At 46.3% G+C, this 16,791-nt stretch overlaps 1 protein-coding gene across 1 annotated transcript in view; it reads right to left on the minus strand.

Annotated features, from left to right (window-relative positions):
• Positions 1-1,293: 1,293 nt before the first annotated feature.
• Positions 1,294-16,791, minus strand: part of CEACAM20 (CEA cell adhesion molecule 20) — a 40,627-nt gene continuing 25,129 nt past the window's right edge. Inside the window, exons 2-9 of the mRNA XM_030942368.1 lie at positions 16,230-16,508; positions 12,582-12,860; positions 8,457-8,574; positions 8,157-8,242; positions 7,309-7,370; positions 6,931-6,966; positions 6,324-6,449; positions 1,294-1,347 (exon numbers count right to left, since the gene is read on the minus strand). Of these exons, the coding sequence (XP_030798228.1) occupies positions 1,294-1,347; positions 6,324-6,449; positions 6,931-6,966; positions 7,309-7,370; positions 8,157-8,242; positions 8,457-8,574; positions 12,582-12,860; positions 16,230-16,508 (1,040 nt within the window). The remainder of the gene's footprint in view (positions 1,348-6,323; positions 6,450-6,930; positions 6,967-7,308; positions 7,371-8,156; positions 8,243-8,456; positions 8,575-12,581; positions 12,861-16,229; positions 16,509-16,791) is intronic.

Here is a 16,791-nt window from a genome sequence, read left to right on the forward strand (position 1 = left end):
TCCTCCAGACTTCACCCCATGCACCTTTTCCCTTTGCCAATTTTATTCGCCATCCTTTTGCTGTAATAAACTATAACCATGAGGTTAACAATTGGGTCCTATGAATTCCTCTAGAAAAATCTTTGAGCATGAGGTGCTCTTGGGGACCATCCTGACAGAGGAGTTCATCCAGCCCCATAACTTTAAATCCCACTGACAACTCTCAAATGTGTATCTCCAGCCATGATCTATCTAGACTTTTTTTTTTTTTTTTTTTTGAGACGGAGTCTCGCTGTCTTGCCCAGGCTGGAGTGCAGTGGCCGGATCTCAGCTCACTGCAAGCTCCGCCTCCTGGGTTCACGCCATTCTCCTGCCTCAGCCTCCCGAGTAGCTGGGACTACAGGCGCCTGCCACCTCGCCCAGCTAGTTTTTTGTATTTTTTAGTAGAGACGGGGTTTCACTGTGTTAGCCAGGATGGTCTCGATCTCCTGACCTCATGAACCCCCCGTCTCGGCCTCCCAAAGTGCTGGGATTACAGGCTTGAGCCACTGCGCCCGGCCCTATCTAGACTTGTATGAACAATTGCCTACTTGATTCTCCAACTGATTCTTGACATGTCTGAATTCTTGACATGAAGCAAATTCTTCATTTCTCTCCTTATCCCAGAGTTGCTCAGAAAGTGACCTGCCAGTCATCCAGTTGCCCTGGCAAGAAACCTTGTCTCCTCACTCTCTTTACCTTCAGCAAATCTCATTCTGACTCTCTCCACCCCTGCAATTCCCAGAATTCTAAGCATTTCATGCCTACCTCTCAGGAGCCTCAATCCCTCACTTCACTATGTGTTTTCTCCTTTTATTAAGAGCTCTTAATTTCTTAAGAGCTCCTTGTTCCTTATCTTCTGCCATGATTTGAAAAGCCACTTCTTCTCTGACCCCTGCCTTTGTCACCTGCTCCTCTCTGGCTGACTCAGACTTACTCTTCTCCCTGGTGAGCAAAAACCCAACGGTGTTTGCTCAACCTCAACCTGCAACTATGATATCCTATGCTGTTCAGTCTCAAACCTCGGCCCTCTAACTCTAGATCCACGGGCTGTCATTTTTACCATTACCATTGCTTTGAAAAAAAAAAATATGAGTCAAAATCTAAGATTCTGTGGGAGCCAGGGCCTGACCAACCCATTGCAGTAGAACACCACAAGGTATACAGAGATGACAGAGAATGACTGGCTTATAATATGCACTTAATAAATGTCATTAAATATATGATAGAACATGGTTTCTCTAGGACTCCTGGAGAAAAAGATCTCTGCTTCCGTTAAACCGAGGAGTTGATTTGGACGTAAGTGTCGGGCTCTGGATTCACAAGCTCCTGTTAAACGAAGAGAAAATGTGAGCTCCATTTGCTAGGTGGACCCTCCCAGTCTACTCACTGTAGTCTGGGGCCCAAACAGCCTGGTACTTTCCTTTCTTTGAAAATTCCAGAAATCTTCCTCCATTCTCATCACACTTTAGTAACACTGGCACCTCTCTGTTCCTGGAATGGCCCATGTCCTTCCCCACTGTGGTAAACAGACTCTAAAATGGTCCCCATTATCCCTGCTTCCTGGTATTCATTCCTCTATGTAATCTCCTCACCTTGAGGGCAAGACCTGTGACTTGCATCTAACCAATAGAATGTGGCAAAGGTGGTAGGATATGCATGATTGCATGTATGTGATTCTGTTACATAAGATTATGACTTCTGTCTTGGCTTTGAAGAAACAAGATGCAATGTTGTGAACTGCCTATGGAGAGGGCCATATGGCAAAGAACTGAGGATGACCTCCAGCTGACAGTAAGAAACTGAGGCCCTCATTATGACAGCCTGCAAGGAACTGAATGCTGCTAATAACCATGTGAACTTGGAAGTGGATCCATCCCCAGTTGAGCCTCAGATGAGACCTGGGCTTTGACTGACACCTTGATTATATAGCCTTGCAGAAGAGCTGTCTAAGCAATGCCTGAACTCCTGACCCACGGAAACTGTGAGATAATAAATTCATGTTATTTTAAGCTGCAAAGTCTGTGGTAATTCATTATACAGCAACGGATAACTCTACACTCACTTCTGGGCCTTTTTTCCTGATGCCTCTCAAGTTGAAATGTTTCTCTCCATACTGTTTGCATGGTTTGCTCCTTCTAATCCCTTCAGAATGTAGCAGACACTGAGTTGACTGACCTAGCATTCTTCCCCACACCACCTCCCTCACTTGCTTCTATTGAAGAGACTGGGAATGTTAATGTATCACTTTCTCAGCCTCTGTTGCTACAAGGAGCACCATATGACCTTATTCTGGCTGAGATATAAGAGGAAGCTTACTGAGTGGGAAGACCTTTTGCCCTACTAATAATAGGAAACAAACATGGCTCCCCTACGCAGACACTGGTGAAGAGAGGGACTCAGGTGGCTAAGGTTTTACCAGTTCAAAGCTGATTACAGAGCTGACAAACCTAAACATGATACCGTGGCCTGAACCAATCTGATTCTCCTATGGAGAATTTGAACCTAGAAATGCTTAAAGGGCAGCAGAAAATGTTGTTATATGTACTCTGAAGTTATAGAGAAGCAATGACCAGGTGACATACATAGAAATTCAATCTGAATTAAGAGAATGAAATGAATTCATAGATTAATGAAAATGAGAAACTGTGTAATAAGAGAGAAACAGCTTCTTTGTGGCATTCGAGTTGCCAAGAGGCGCAGGAGTAATTTCTGAAATTGAGTTATCTGATATTTCTCAGTGTTCTCTCAATTAATCCCCATTCAAACTACATTCAAAGGGTTTAATGTTCTTAACATTAAAAATTCTTGACTAAGATATTAATATATGAAACATTCAGCCAGGTGCAGTGGCTCGCATCTTAATCCCAACACTCTGGGAGGCCAAGGTGGAATGATCGCTTGAGCCCAGGAATCTGAGGCTGCAGTTGGCCATGATCGCACTACTGCACACAAGCTGAGCGAAAGAGCAATACCTTGTCTCAAAAAAATAAAAAGGTATATAGGATATTCACATTTTTCAAGAATAGTTCATCTGTTAGGCTAAAATCTACCCCTCTTTTACCTATCCTCCATGGTAATTTATCTGCCCTCTGGAACAACAAGGAACACATTTATCCCTCTACTTGAAGCCTGTCAGACACTAAAATAATGGAGTCCTCTGTCCCTAAATTTTCTCTTTTCCAAACCCAATAAAACCCTGTCAGTAGGACATGGATTTGAGCCCGTGTTATGGCCTCTCACTTATTCCTCCTCTGGATAAATTCTGACCGGTCACTGACTTGTTCAGAATATAGAATCTAAAGTCCATTCTTGGAAATGGAGTAATCTGGCTGTCCTGATGACAGGGTTAAGATCACTTGCATTCTCTAAAGTAATTCTACTAGTCCTTAGAACTATGGAGCCATCACTTGACTGCTCTAAACTTGTTATTGGAACCTTTGCTTATGGCTGGATGAACTAATAGTTTTCTTCTTTTTAATTTTTTTCTTTCTGAGACAAGGTCTTGTTCCATTGTCCAGGCTGGAGTGCAGTGGCTGGACCTCAGCTCACTGCAACCTCTGCCTCCCAGGTTCAAGTGATTCTCCTGCCTCAGCCTCCCAAGTAGCTGGGATTACAGGTGCCTGCCACCATGCCCAGCTAATTTTTGGATTTTCCGTAGAGACGGGGTTTCACCATGTTGGCCAGGCTGGTCTTGAACTCCCGACCTCAAGTGATCTGCTCACCTCCACCTCCCAAAGTGCTGGGATTACAGGCATGAGCCACCACGCCTGGCCCAGTTTTCTTCTTTGAGAATGATGTAACTAATCATACCTCTCTGTTTTATTGTTACCAGGAAGCTTAGAGACACATAAGAGATATAGGGGCAGATATCATGTAGGCCCAGCATATATTTTTTACTTTTTACCCATATCTTGACTTCTTGCTATTGTTAAAAATATTTTTTCTGATTGTAATTTCTATTTCTAATTTAACACCATTTTGTAATGTTGTATATAATGCTTCAAATCTTCCACAGGAAAAACTGCTTCAAATCTCCTATGAGAAAAATGTGGGGAAGTAAATATCATGAATGAAATGAAAGATTGGAAAGGAAAGGAAGGGAATGAAAAGGAATAGACTGTTTAGGAATGTAACTGAAAGAGATGGCAAAGACATAAAGGAAATGGAGGGAAACTGAATAGGACAGAAAGGAATACAATATAAATTAAAGGCAGAGAATGGAGTGAAATAAAATGGCATGATGTCCAAAGAAGTGCAAATGAAAGAAATTAAATGAAAAGGAAACTTGTAGTGGAAAGAAAGAAATAAAGTAAAATAAAATGGAGCAGAAAAGAGAGTAATAAAATAAGGTAATGAGGGGGAGAGAAATGGAGAGGAAATGAGAGAAAAGTAATATAGTAGAAGGAAAGTCTAACATTAAAGAACAAAAACAGAGCAACAAAATTAAAAAAAAAACAAAAGGGATGAAATGGAATGCCATGCAATATAAAATAATGAGATGAAATGAAACTGACATCAATGGTGTAAAGAGTAGGAAATGCAAAGGACTGCAAAGAAATGGAAAGAGTTTAAATGAAGTGAAAAGGAGTGGAATGGAATGACTTGAAAAGAAGAAATTAAATGGAAAGCTTCAAAAGGAAAGTAATAAAGACAAGGGAATGAAGTGCCATAAAGGGACAGCATGAAGTGAGAAAACATGGAGTAGAATGGAATGGAATAGAATAGAGTGGGATGGATTGGAGAGAAATGAAAAGGGAAAGGAATTGAAGAGAACAGAGGGAGAGGAATGGAAAACAGTGAAATAGCATTGAATGAAAGGGGAGGGGATGGAGAAGAGAAAGTGAATGGAAAAGAAAGAAGGGAATGGGAAAAAAGAAAAAGTGAATGGGAAAGGAATATAAAGAATAAGAACTGGAATGCAGTGGAATGAAATGAAAACCAATCAAATGGAAATGAATGTAAATAGGGACATTGACTAGGAAGGAATGGAGAGGTAGAAAACAGAACGGATGGCCGGGCGCGGTGGCTCAAGCCTGTAATACCAGCACTTTGGGAGGCCGAGACGGGCGGATCACGAGGTCAGGAGATCGAGACCATCCTGGCTAACACTGTGAAACCCCGTCTCTACTAAAAAATACAAAAAAACTAGCCGGGCGAGGTGGCGGGCGCCTGTAGTCCCAGCTACTCGGGAGGCTGAGGCAGGAGAATGGCGTAAACCTGGGAAGCGGAGCTTGCAGTGAGCTGAGATCCGGCCACTGCACTCCAGCCTGGGCGACAGAGCCAGACTCCGTCTCAAAAAAAAAAAAAAAAAAAAAAAAAAAAGAAAACAGAACGGATGAAATGGATTAAATATATGGATGGAAATAAGAGGACTGAAATGGGATGGGAAGAATAAGAATGGAAATGAAATAAAGTCGTGGGATGGGAATTGAGTGGGCTGGAATAAAATAGAGTGTAATGGAATGTAAAATAAATGAATTGAAATGAATTAAAAGAAAAAATAAAAATGGATAAAATGTAATAGAAAGGAAAAGAATGAAAAGGAATGAAATAAGAAAGAGAAGGAAAGGAGTGTAAAGGGATCAAACAGAGCTGAGTGGGATGGAATGAAAAGGCATGGAATGAGCCAGGCATGATGGCTCATTCCTGTAATCTCAGCACTTTGGGAGGCCAAGGTGGGCAGATCAATCGAGGTCAGGAGTTCAAGACCAGCCCGGCCAACATGGTGAAACCCCATATTTACCAAAAAATAAAAAAATAAGCTGGGTGTGATGGCTCGTGCCTGTAGTCCTAGCTACTTGGGAAGCTGAAGTGGGAGAATCCCTTGAACCTGGGAGGCGGGGGTTGCAGTGATCAGAGATTGAGTCACTGCACTCCAGTCTGGGTGATGGAGCAAGACCCTGTCTCAAAAAGAAAAGAAAAGAAAAGGCATGGAATAGAGTAGAGTGAATGGGAAGAGATAGGATGGGGGGAAACAGAGTGAAAGGAAATAAAACCAAATGAGATGGAAAGAAAATGGCAGAGTGAGGTGATATGGAAATACAGAAAATGAATAAAGCTAAATGGATAGAAAAGAAATGGGTGGAGTGAAACATGGAATGCAATAAAATGGAGTGCATTGGAAAGGAATGAAGGAAAACTAATTAAAAATGACACGATGGAAATGGGTAGGATGGAATTGAGAAGATTTTTAAAGGGAAATTTTCTTTATAGTTCATCCTACAGACTCTTTAGTAGGGAAGAAAAACCAGATTGGTGACAGATTTCCACCTGTCCAAAGACTCAGCGTGCCATAAACATACCTCATAGATTGACTCCGTGTTTTTTGGCACAGTGGAGAGCAATCTGAGTGGGGGCATCAGAGGTTTGGGTGGTGGCTTCCAGGGGCTGAAAGAATTGCCTCCAGGGCTTGCTGAAGGCAGCTTTGTCTGCAAGTAAGCAGAGAAATCAGGCAGGGCCTACAGTTACAGATTGCCAGGAATGTACCAACTTACACTCTTCAGAGACCCAGAGAGTGGAAGGAATCTGTTCAGATTCTTGCAGAGAATCAGAGGTGGAAGCAGGGTTAGAACCCAGGCCCTTGCCCTGGCCCAGAACTCTCCTTTTTCCTGCTGGCTCTGCAACCTTTACTCCCAGCCTCCTTTTCACCCCAGCATGTGCTGGTCCAGTACCACCTCACTGGCAATCCAATTCCAAGCCCTGGAGGTGGAAGGAACAAAAGAGGATCCAGGGTCTTGGCATCTGACCCAGCTCCCTGTGAGGCCTTAGGCTACTCTCTTCCCATCCCCGGCCCTGTGATGTGCCATGAAAGCTTTAGACAAGATCATCTCTCAGGCTTATCACACATAAAATTCTCAGACTGTCTTTCCTCCACAGATTCTTTAACCAAACCCAGCAGGGCCAATGTACCTCATAGGTCTCCTCTGGAAGGTCTGGTGGTTGCATCTGGGGAAAAACAAAGTTGCAGAGAGGTCATAGGGCTTGGAACAGGGGCACCCCAAGAGATTCTCAGAAATAGCTTTGGCCTCAGAGGCAGTTATAGCTCTTCTGATTCCCAGAGGGCTCAAAGCTAGGAATTGTCATGTCAAGGAGTAAGAAGACGAGGAGAAGAGATGAAAAAACTCGGAAGGGTCTTAAGATCCTCAGAAAAGTCAGAAGAGGAGATGCAGAGAGACTCAACCTGGCACTGGGTTTTCTCAAAATATCATGCCAGTCCCCACCCTAAGAAGTAAGACTACCGCAGCCTGGTTGGCGGATCAAGGAGGGTCCCTCTGCAGCATCACTCACCTTTTCGACTCTGATCCGTCCCTGAAGCTGGGATATGTTGCAATACTCAGGACTCAGGCTTTCTAGAAAAAGTGAATCTCAGTCAGGAGCTGGAGTTAGAAAGAGATATGAGGCAAGGGGCTGTTTTTCCAGGACCCCTGTCCCCAGAAAGGAAGTGCAGAAATCTTCCTTCCCAGGACTCCCTGTCATATTTCCACTGAGCTTGACCTGGGAATGTCCTGGAAGTCAAGTTCTGGGTTAGGTAAGGCTGTTTGGTGACACAAATGAGGAGAGAAATCTAAGTTCTAGCCCCAGTTTTGACAGTGGGTCCTCTGTAGCCTGGGTTTAGCCCTTTATCCCTCATGGCCTTGGTTTTCCTCTCTGTAAAATGGGGCTGGATTGGACAGTTTCTAGAAAGCCTTCCATATCAAAAGGCCTATCCTTCCAGAATCCCAGACCTAGAGATGGCAAATATGTTTCATTTTGTCTTTGGTTAACTCTAACCCATCAGTAGAGGGCACTCGAGGCTCTCTATTGAGATATGAGGCTGGATTTGGATTCAGCAGGAAGGAGTGTTGTGATTGATTCATTCTGTCTACAGCAATCAATTAACAAAGTTTTCTGAGATTGAGAAAGGAGAGCATTCCAGCATGTTGTCTTGCTTTTGCCATGACTGTTGGAACAGGCAGAACCCATCAGAGGGCGTGACTCCAATCTCATCCATATTCCAGATGGGAACACAGAGGCTCAGAGTGGGCAGGGTTTGCCCTGATCATACAGTGACCTGGTGGCAAAGCTGGGAGCCCCCAGCACCAGCCTCTTCTCCAGCCCTCACCCCTGCCCCCGGCATCATCCGTAGAGTCACTCACCGGAACTGGGCTCTGTGGGGTGCTCCTCCTTCGGAGTGCGTTGTGAGGTCTCATGACTGGGGTCCTCTGTTGTTTTCCTTGAGGGCCTGAAACCCCAAAACCCTCATTCTTCTGTGCCTCTAGTCCTTGCCCATCTCCACAGGTTCTGTCCGTATACCACGTCCATTCTTGGACAATGCCCCCAACCCTCTGAATTCCCCAGGTGCCAGACACGACTCAGCACCATGGTCAGCAACACGCCAGGCAGGCGCGCCCCCTGCTGGCCACACCCCCATCCCCCACCCTGTATCCCTGTATTACCGTCTGGCATTTCTGATGTAGAGAAAATAGCCCAGTTCTGAGGCCACAGCAATGACAGCCAGGATCCCGATGACAATACCAGCGATGGCCCCTGAGGACAGGGAGGAGGACTGGGGACCTGGGCAAGGAGAGAGAATCAAGACCCAGGCCTGACACACCCTCATCCCTGCCCCCAGCCCATTCCCAAGCTTGCAGCTTTTTCTCTACTGACATTTTGTGAGCACTGGTTTTCTAGTCGTTGGGAGGCATCAGATTGTGGTTCTTGGGTTTTGGTTTTGCTTTTTTTTTTCCAGAGTCTCGCTGTGTCACCCAGACTGGAGTGGAGTGGTGCGACCTCAGCTCACTGCAACCTCCAGGTTCAAGTGATCCTCCTACCTCGGCCTCCCCGAGTAGCTGGGACTACAGGTACCTGCCACCATGCCAGGCTAATTTGTTTTATTCTTTCGTAGAGAGGGGGTTTCACCATGTTGCCCAGGCTGGTCTGGAACTCCTGACCTCAAGTGATCCACCCACCTCAACCTCCCAAAGTGCTGGGATTACAGACATGAGCCACTGCACCTGGCCTCAGTCTGTGGTATTAACAGCATCATTTCTAAACTAAAATATCCAGTTTCTGGGTCCAAATTTCAGCAGTGACTTTGGGCATGCTACTTAACCTCTCTATGCTTCAGTTGTTTCTTTTGTAAAATGAGAACAACAGGGTTTATAGGGCTTCTGGAAAGATTAAACATATATGTATTCATGTTCTATATATATAGTGTTTGTTTGGAACCATGGAAAGTGATCAGTAAATGTTGGCCATGATGACAATGCCAATTAGCATAATAGATCAAATACGGCTTTGCCTTTCTTTCCTCCCAGAAAAGAGGCACAGACCAGAGAAAAGAGCTTTGGCAACCAGAAACCCGGCTTTCACTTAGAACCCCCTGACTCGCTGGGGCCGTGTGACCGTGCACAAGTGAATTCATTTCTGAGTCTCATTTCTTCATCTGTAAATAGCACAGGATGTTTGCAAAGATGAGATGAAATCATGAATGTTGACACCTGGCACATAGTAGGTGATTAATAAATGGCAATTGTTTTCATTAATGAGGTCTGCCGATTGCCCATCTCACTTCTGCCTGAACCTTTCTCAAAAGAGTGAAATCGAGCCACTGGAATTAAGAACACAGTCACAAGGGTCAGGAGTGTGAGGAAGGAGCTCTGCTTCGGAGGGGCAGGAGGGAATTTCCTGGGGTGCCTCAGGGATTCTTAGTTTCATTCTCTGCATCTCCATTTTTCTTTCCCCGCACCCCCCCCCCTTTTTTTTTTTAGATGGAGCCTTGCTCTGTTGCCCAGGCTGGAGTGCAATGGTGCGATCTCAGCTCACTGCAACCTCCACCTCCCAGGTTCAAGCAATTCTCCTACTTCACCCTCCCAAGTAGCTGGAATTACAGGTGTGCACTGCCATGCCTGGCCATTTTTTTGTGTGTGTATTTTTAGCAGAGATGGGGTTTCTCTGCTAAAACCCCATGTTGGCCAGGCTGGTCTCGAACTCCTGACCTCAGGTGATACACCCATCTCAACTTCCCAAACTGCTGGGATTACAGGTGTGAGCCACCGTACCTGGCCGCATCACTATTTCTTTTCTTTTTTTTTTTTTTTTTTGAGACAGAGTTTCACTGTGTTCCCCAGGCTGGAGTGCAGCGGCACGATCTTGGCTCACTGCAAGCTCCGCCTCCCGGGTTCACGACATTTTCCTGCCTCAGCCTCCCGAGTAGCTGGGACTACAGGTGCCCGCTACCACGCCTGGCTAATTTTTTGTATTTTTAGTAGAGATGGGGTTTCACCATGTTAGCCAGGATGGTCTCAATCTCCTGACCTCGTGATCCACCTGCCTCAGCCTCCCAAAGTGCTGGGATTACAGGCGTGAGCCACCAAGCCTGGCCTCTGTTTCTTTGTATGTCTAGCAAAGATAAGAATTCCAAACTCTATAGACTTTTTTAAATTTTTTTGAAACAGAGTCTCACTCTATCACCCAGGCTGGAGTGCAGTGGCATGATCTTGGCTCACTGCAACCTCTGGCTCCTCTGCAACCACTGCAACCTGGCTGCCTCCCAAGTGATTCTCCTGTCTCAGCCTCCTGCGTAGTGTGATACAGGTGCCCACCACGACACCTGGCTAATTTTTGTATTTTTTAGTAGAGATTGGGTTTCACCATGTTGCCCAGGCTGGTCTTCAACTCCTGACAATATGTGATCCACCTGCCTCACCCTCTCAAAGTGCTGGGATTACAGGCGTGAGCCACTATGCCCGGCCTCTATAGACTTTTAAAGGGATTAACAAGATCATGTATAAAACTACCAGCACAGTGCCTGATACATACCAGATGCTTGACAAATGGTGGTGGTGATGATGATGATTATGATAATGATGATGATGATGATAGAAGCAAGCTCTAAGCACCAAGAGCCCTTCATATATGATCTCATTCAAATCCTACAATATCCCCGTGAGCATCAACTGAACTCACCGCTTCCTTCCCTGAGCCTCTGTTGCTCCATCCATCAAATGGTCTTACCAAGACCACAAGATTGCTCTGAAGATTAAATGAGGTAATTTGGAAGTTGATATAAATGGTGTTCTAGGCTTAGTGAACAACTTGAGGAGGCCAGCCTGGTTTTAAACCTCGATGACAGGATTTAAGTCTATAGGTCTCAGTTTCCCTTCCTGTACAATGAAGAAACCAACAGGCTCACCTCAAAACTGACTGATAGAAAGTACCCAAGAAGTGTCTGCTGATATTATATACGGGAAAGTTGGATTCAGACATGTGGCACAGGCTCAATAAACAATAATTTTAGGTTGAGCATGGTGGCTCAAGTCTGTAATCTTAGCACTTTGGGAGGCCGAAGCAGGAGGATCACTTGAGCCCAGGAGTTGTGCAACATAGGGAGGCCATCTCTACAAAAAATATATAAATAAAAAATTAGCTGGGGGTGGTGGTGCACGCCTGTAGTCCCAGCTTCTCAGGAGGCTGAGGTGGGAAGATGGCTTGAGACTGGGAGGTTGAGGCTTCAGTGACCTATGATCATGCCACTGCACTCCAGCCTGGGTGACAGAGTCAGACCCTGTCTCAAAAAAAAAAAAAAAAAAAAAAGGAATAATTTTATTTGTTTAACAAACATAATATGCCAAGCACTGCCCTAAGAACTTTACAAATGTTAACAATCTTCAACAACCCTAAGAAATAGGCAGAATTATTATGTTTTTCAGAAAATAAATCAGAGGCCCAGAGAGGGTAAGTAACTTCCCCAAGGTCACACAGCTAATAAGCACTGGAGAAGGATGTGAATCCCAGTGAACAGTAACACTGTTGCCTTCTCAAGAACTAAAGACAGAGATACAGGGACTCCCTGCCAGTCATGTCCAATTGCTATTAACATCATTTCTGATTCCCCATATAGCTCACTCCTTCCCTCACTGGGTATGTCTCTGACTCATTGTCCTAAACCACTCTGAAAGACAGGCATCATGATACGATTTGCCTGTGAACCCGCCCAAAACTCATCTTGAATTGTAGCTCCCATAATTCCCAAGTGTTGTGAGAGGGACCTTCTGGGAGATAATTTCATCACGGGGGCGGTTTCCACCATATTGTTCTTATGGTAGTGAATAAGTCTCACGAGATCTGATGGTTTCATAAAGGGTTTCCCCTTTTGCTTGGTTCTCATTCTCTCTTGTCTGCCATCATGTAAGACATGCCTTTCACCTTCCACCATGATTGTGAGGCCTCCCTAACCATGCAGAACTGTGAGTCCATTAGACCTCTTTTTCTTTATAAATTACCCAGGCTTGGGCATGTCTTTATCAGCAGCGTGAAAACGGGCTAATACACATCACAAACCCAATTTACAGGCAAACCAACTGAGGCTCAGAACAGCTTGGAGAGTTTTCCAGGGAACACAGCAGGAAGTAGAGTTTCTATGTTCCCCTGAGCATTAGGCGTTAGGATTCAACAGCTGGGGACTGAGAACCTGCTCAGGCAGTGTGGAGACTGCCACACTCCAGCCCTCGATAGGGGTAGACTAGGTGGCTGGGACCAGCATCAGGAAAGGCCCCTGAAGGCAACCCTGAGAGACTCACCTACCACCTTGACCAGGACTGAAGCGGAGCGGGCCAGGCCGGTGAGAGGGTTGGAGGCTGTGCAGTTGTAGATCCCGTTGTGTTCCCAGGTCAGAGCCCTGATGATCAGTTGCTCTCCCAGGTGCTCCCCGGTGGAGTGTTCAAGAGTCCAGCGATACTCAGCGCCTGGCTTGGACTCGGCCCAACACTGCAGGGTCAGGCTGGAGTTGAGCTCTGCCTCGATGGTGCTGACCATCTTTGATGCCGACTCCCTGGTGATGTTCACTTTGTCAGGACCATCTGTGTGTAAAACCAAACGTGATGTCCCCTGGCCCCCATCAGCGAGCCATTCACTTTCACCTTGGAATTTCAGTAAAATAAACAGAACATGTTCCCTTTTGCTCCTTAGCTGTCTGACAAGCAGAGTGTGGTCCACAACACTGTGGGTGGGGGAGATCAAAACAAAAACAAGGGCCGGGTGCGGTGGCTCACGCCTGTAATCCCAGCACTTTGGGAGGCCGAGGCGGGCGGATCGCGAGGTCAGGAGATCGAGACCATCCTGGCTAACACGGTGAAACCCCATCTCTACTAAAAATACAAAAAATTAGCCAGGTGTGGTGGCGGGCACCTATAGTCCCAGCTACTTGGGAGGCTGAGGCAGGAGAATCGCTTGAAACTGTGAGGTAGAGGTTGCAGTGAGCCGAGATCGTGCCATTGGAGTTCAGCCTGGGTGACACAGCAAGATTCCATCTCAGAAAAAACAAAACAAAGCAAAACAAAAAAACAAAAAAAACCCTGCCTTTGCAAAAGTTAATTCAAAGAAGAGTTTTAGGTCACTCAGGCATCAGAAATTGTTGCTAGGCCAAGCGCAGTGGCTCACACCTGTAATCCCAGCACTCTGGAAAGCCGAGGTAGGTGGATGTGAGTGGAACTCCTGAGACCAGGAGTTCAAAACCAGCCTGACCAACATGACGAATCATGTCACTACTGAAAAATAAAAATAAAAACTAGCTAGATGTGGTAGCACATGACTGTAATTGCAGCTAGTAGAGTGGCTAAGAATTGCTTGAACCTGGGAGGCCGAAGTTGCAGTGAGCCAGCAAGACAAGGTTGCGCCACTGCACTCCGGCCTAGGAGACAGAGTGAGAAGGAAGAAAGAAAGAGAGAAAGAGAGAAAGAGAGAAAGAGAGGGAGAGGGACGGAGGGAGGGAGAGAGGGAGGGAGGAAGAGAGGAAGGGAGGAAGGGAGGGAGGGAAATTGTGGCTGTGTCCTGTGCATATAATTCCTAAGGGAGGAAGGGAGGAAGGAAGGGAGGGAGGGAGGGAGGAAGGGAGGAAGGAAGTGGGAGAGTGAGGGAAATTGTGGCTGTGTCCTGTGCATATAATTCCTAAGGGAGGAAGGGAGGAAGGAAGGGAGGGAGGGAGGGAGGAAGGAAGGAAGGAAATGGGAGAGTGAGGGAAATTGTGGCTGAGTCCTGTGCATATAATTCCTAACTTCTAGTCCTGTGTATTCTCAATGGTATAAACACGTGCAAATTTTCTTTGTAATGGCAGAGGGGATCATTGTCACTTTTCTCTTCTAACACATACAAGAAGGAAACAAATGAAAGTAGTTGTTGGATTTCTCATATAAATTAAAAGAGTCTGGGCCTGGGGCCATGGCTCATGCCTATAATCCCAGCACTTTGGGAGGCTGAGGCAGGGAGATCACTTGAGCTCAGGGGTTCAAGACCAGCCAAGGCAACATAGTAAGACCCTGTCTCTATTTTGTAAAAAACCTAAAAGAGTTTAAGAGTCAAACTTTATTTAAATTAATGTAAAACACTAGAAGGGATGCAAAAGGTTGCTAACTGAGACATTCCAGGAGGGGAGGAATACCCCTTCTCTGCTCCCTCCCAAACATCCTTTGAACCTGTTCATTTCTCCCCATCCTGACCCCATGGCCACTTGGATCCCTCACCTGCATCCCAGCTCCTCCTGGTCTCCCCATCCCAGTCTCATCCTCCACACAGTAGCCAGAGAAGTCTTCCTAAGTACTAAATTGTCACTGTCCCTCCTGTGTTCAGAACCCTCTGTGGCTCCCCAGTGCCCTTGGGACAAAGCCTATGGCTGATGAGGCCATTTACAATTTGATCCTTTTTGATCCTTACAGACCCCTCCAGTCCCACCTTTCCACACCTCTTGCTCTCATTCAGGAATTAAATCCCACTCGGAGATTCCATCCTTGTTACACTCTCTCTTGCCTCAAAGCCGTTGCACACTCTCTTCCCTCTGCCTGGAATGCTCTTCCCTGCCTCTGCTCTAACCAGCCTACTCCTACTCATCCTTCAGCTCTCACGGTGGACATCCCCATTCATGATGACCCTTTGCAACATGCCCCAGATGGAGGCTTCCTTTGGGCTCCCCATACCCTCCCTTTGTCCCCCAAGTTCCCATTTATCATGCTGTGTTTTATTTGCCTACTTAGTGACCTCCCCATCCCCAGCAGGCTGTGGAAGCTGAAAAGCATGGCAAGTGTCAAATGCTCAACATGTTGCTTACCACAGAGAGAGCACAAAATATATATTTTTGGTTTAATGACTGAATTGAGAAGGAAAGAGGAGAGAGCAACAGAGAAGTGTAAAGAGGAGCAAAGACGTGTACTTAACCCCTACCTCTGTGTTCCCTGCTACTTCGCATGTACAAAAGTGCACCCCTCCTTTCTCTCCCAGCAGAAACCTCTTCTCCCCCAATCTTCTCCATCTTGGTTCATGACTCCTACATCCTTTCAGTGGCTCAGGCAATAATCCTTAGAGTCATTCTTGACTCCTTTCTTTCTCTTTCACCTAATATCAGTCAGCAGCATATTCAAAATACATCCACAGTGCAACCACTTCTCAACACCTGACAGTTGCCTTTCTGGTCCAGCCCTGTCATCTCTCGCTGCACAATTGTGGCCACCAGGAGAAGCTCTTCAAAGACCTCCAACAGCAGAAATGTAATTGACCAAGGGCCCAATTGCTGTGCCCCCAAATCTACTCCCAGCCCTCCCACAGGCTGCACCCTGCCAGTACCTGAGTGCATCCAGGAAACTAAGGCAGGCCCCTTCCTGGGAGACACGGGAGGTCCCAACAGCCCTGATGGATGTTCCTTCAACTGCATGGTTATCCAGTTGCTTCTGTTCAAGTCTCTGTCCCTCTCCCTGTCACTCGGGGTCACACTCGCATCTCAGTCTCTCAGTCTGATGGCTCTCCCCAACCTTCCTACAGCTGCCTCCCTAGTTATCCTCACAGGAGCATTTCCCCTAATAAAACCCTTGCATGAATAATCCCGTTAATCCCACCTTGGGGTCTGCTTCTCCAAGGATCCAGACAAATACAGCTCCTCTTACTCCCCCTCTCCCCGGTTTCTACGTTTGCCTCCCTGTAGACAAGGGCCAGTGAGACCCTGGGAAAGCTTAAATCTGGGTGGTGTCCCTAAACCTTACCACCTGCTTCTCTGTTTATGGTCTGGTTTCTCCATTAGAACATAAGCCCCCTGAGGGCAGGCACTTGGCCTTATCCAGTGCTCAGATTCATGCCTGACACAGAGCGGGAGCTCAGTAATCATAGCATGAATGATTGGAAGGAAGAACTTAAAGAGAAGGAGGGAAGAAGGGAGAAGGGGAAGGTCCAGGCCCCGGCTGACTCACAGTTGATGGTAAGCTCAAGGGGCTCACTCCAGGCCTGGCTGCCCCAGTTCCAGACCTCACAGGCATAGGGCCCCGTGTCATTCCGCTGGAGGCCATGGATGACCAGGGTCCTGTTGCCAGCTGACAGCTGCAGGTGCTCACTGGGCAGGAGGGGCTGGCCACTCAGGAACCACCGGACATTCACATTCTCATTGACGGTTTGGCAGGTCAGGTCCACGGACCTGGCGTTCTCCACAAGGTTCAGGCTTGAAGGTACGACTTTTGGCATGGTCACTTTTTCTGGAAACACATGGAGATACAGGGTCAGGTTCAGGGAGATTTCCCCCCATCTCCTGCCCTTGTGGAGCCCACAAGTTTTTCCAGGAGTGTGTGTGTGTGTGTGTGTGTTGTGGGTGGTGTGTATGTGTATATGATTTGCATATGACTGGTGTGCGGGGTACATGTATGTCTTTTGTGGATGAATGTGTGTTGTGTGATTTTTTCATGTGAATATGTAATGAGTTTTGTGTATACGGAGAGTGTGTGGTGCGTGTGTGTTTTGCATTTCTTGTGTGTGTTGGGT

The sequence above is a fragment of the Rhinopithecus roxellana genome, chromosome 12 (genome assembly GCF_007565055.1).
Source record: "Rhinopithecus roxellana isolate Shanxi Qingling chromosome 12, ASM756505v1, whole genome shotgun sequence".
NCBI lineage: Eukaryota > Metazoa > Chordata > Mammalia > Primates > Cercopithecidae > Rhinopithecus > Rhinopithecus roxellana.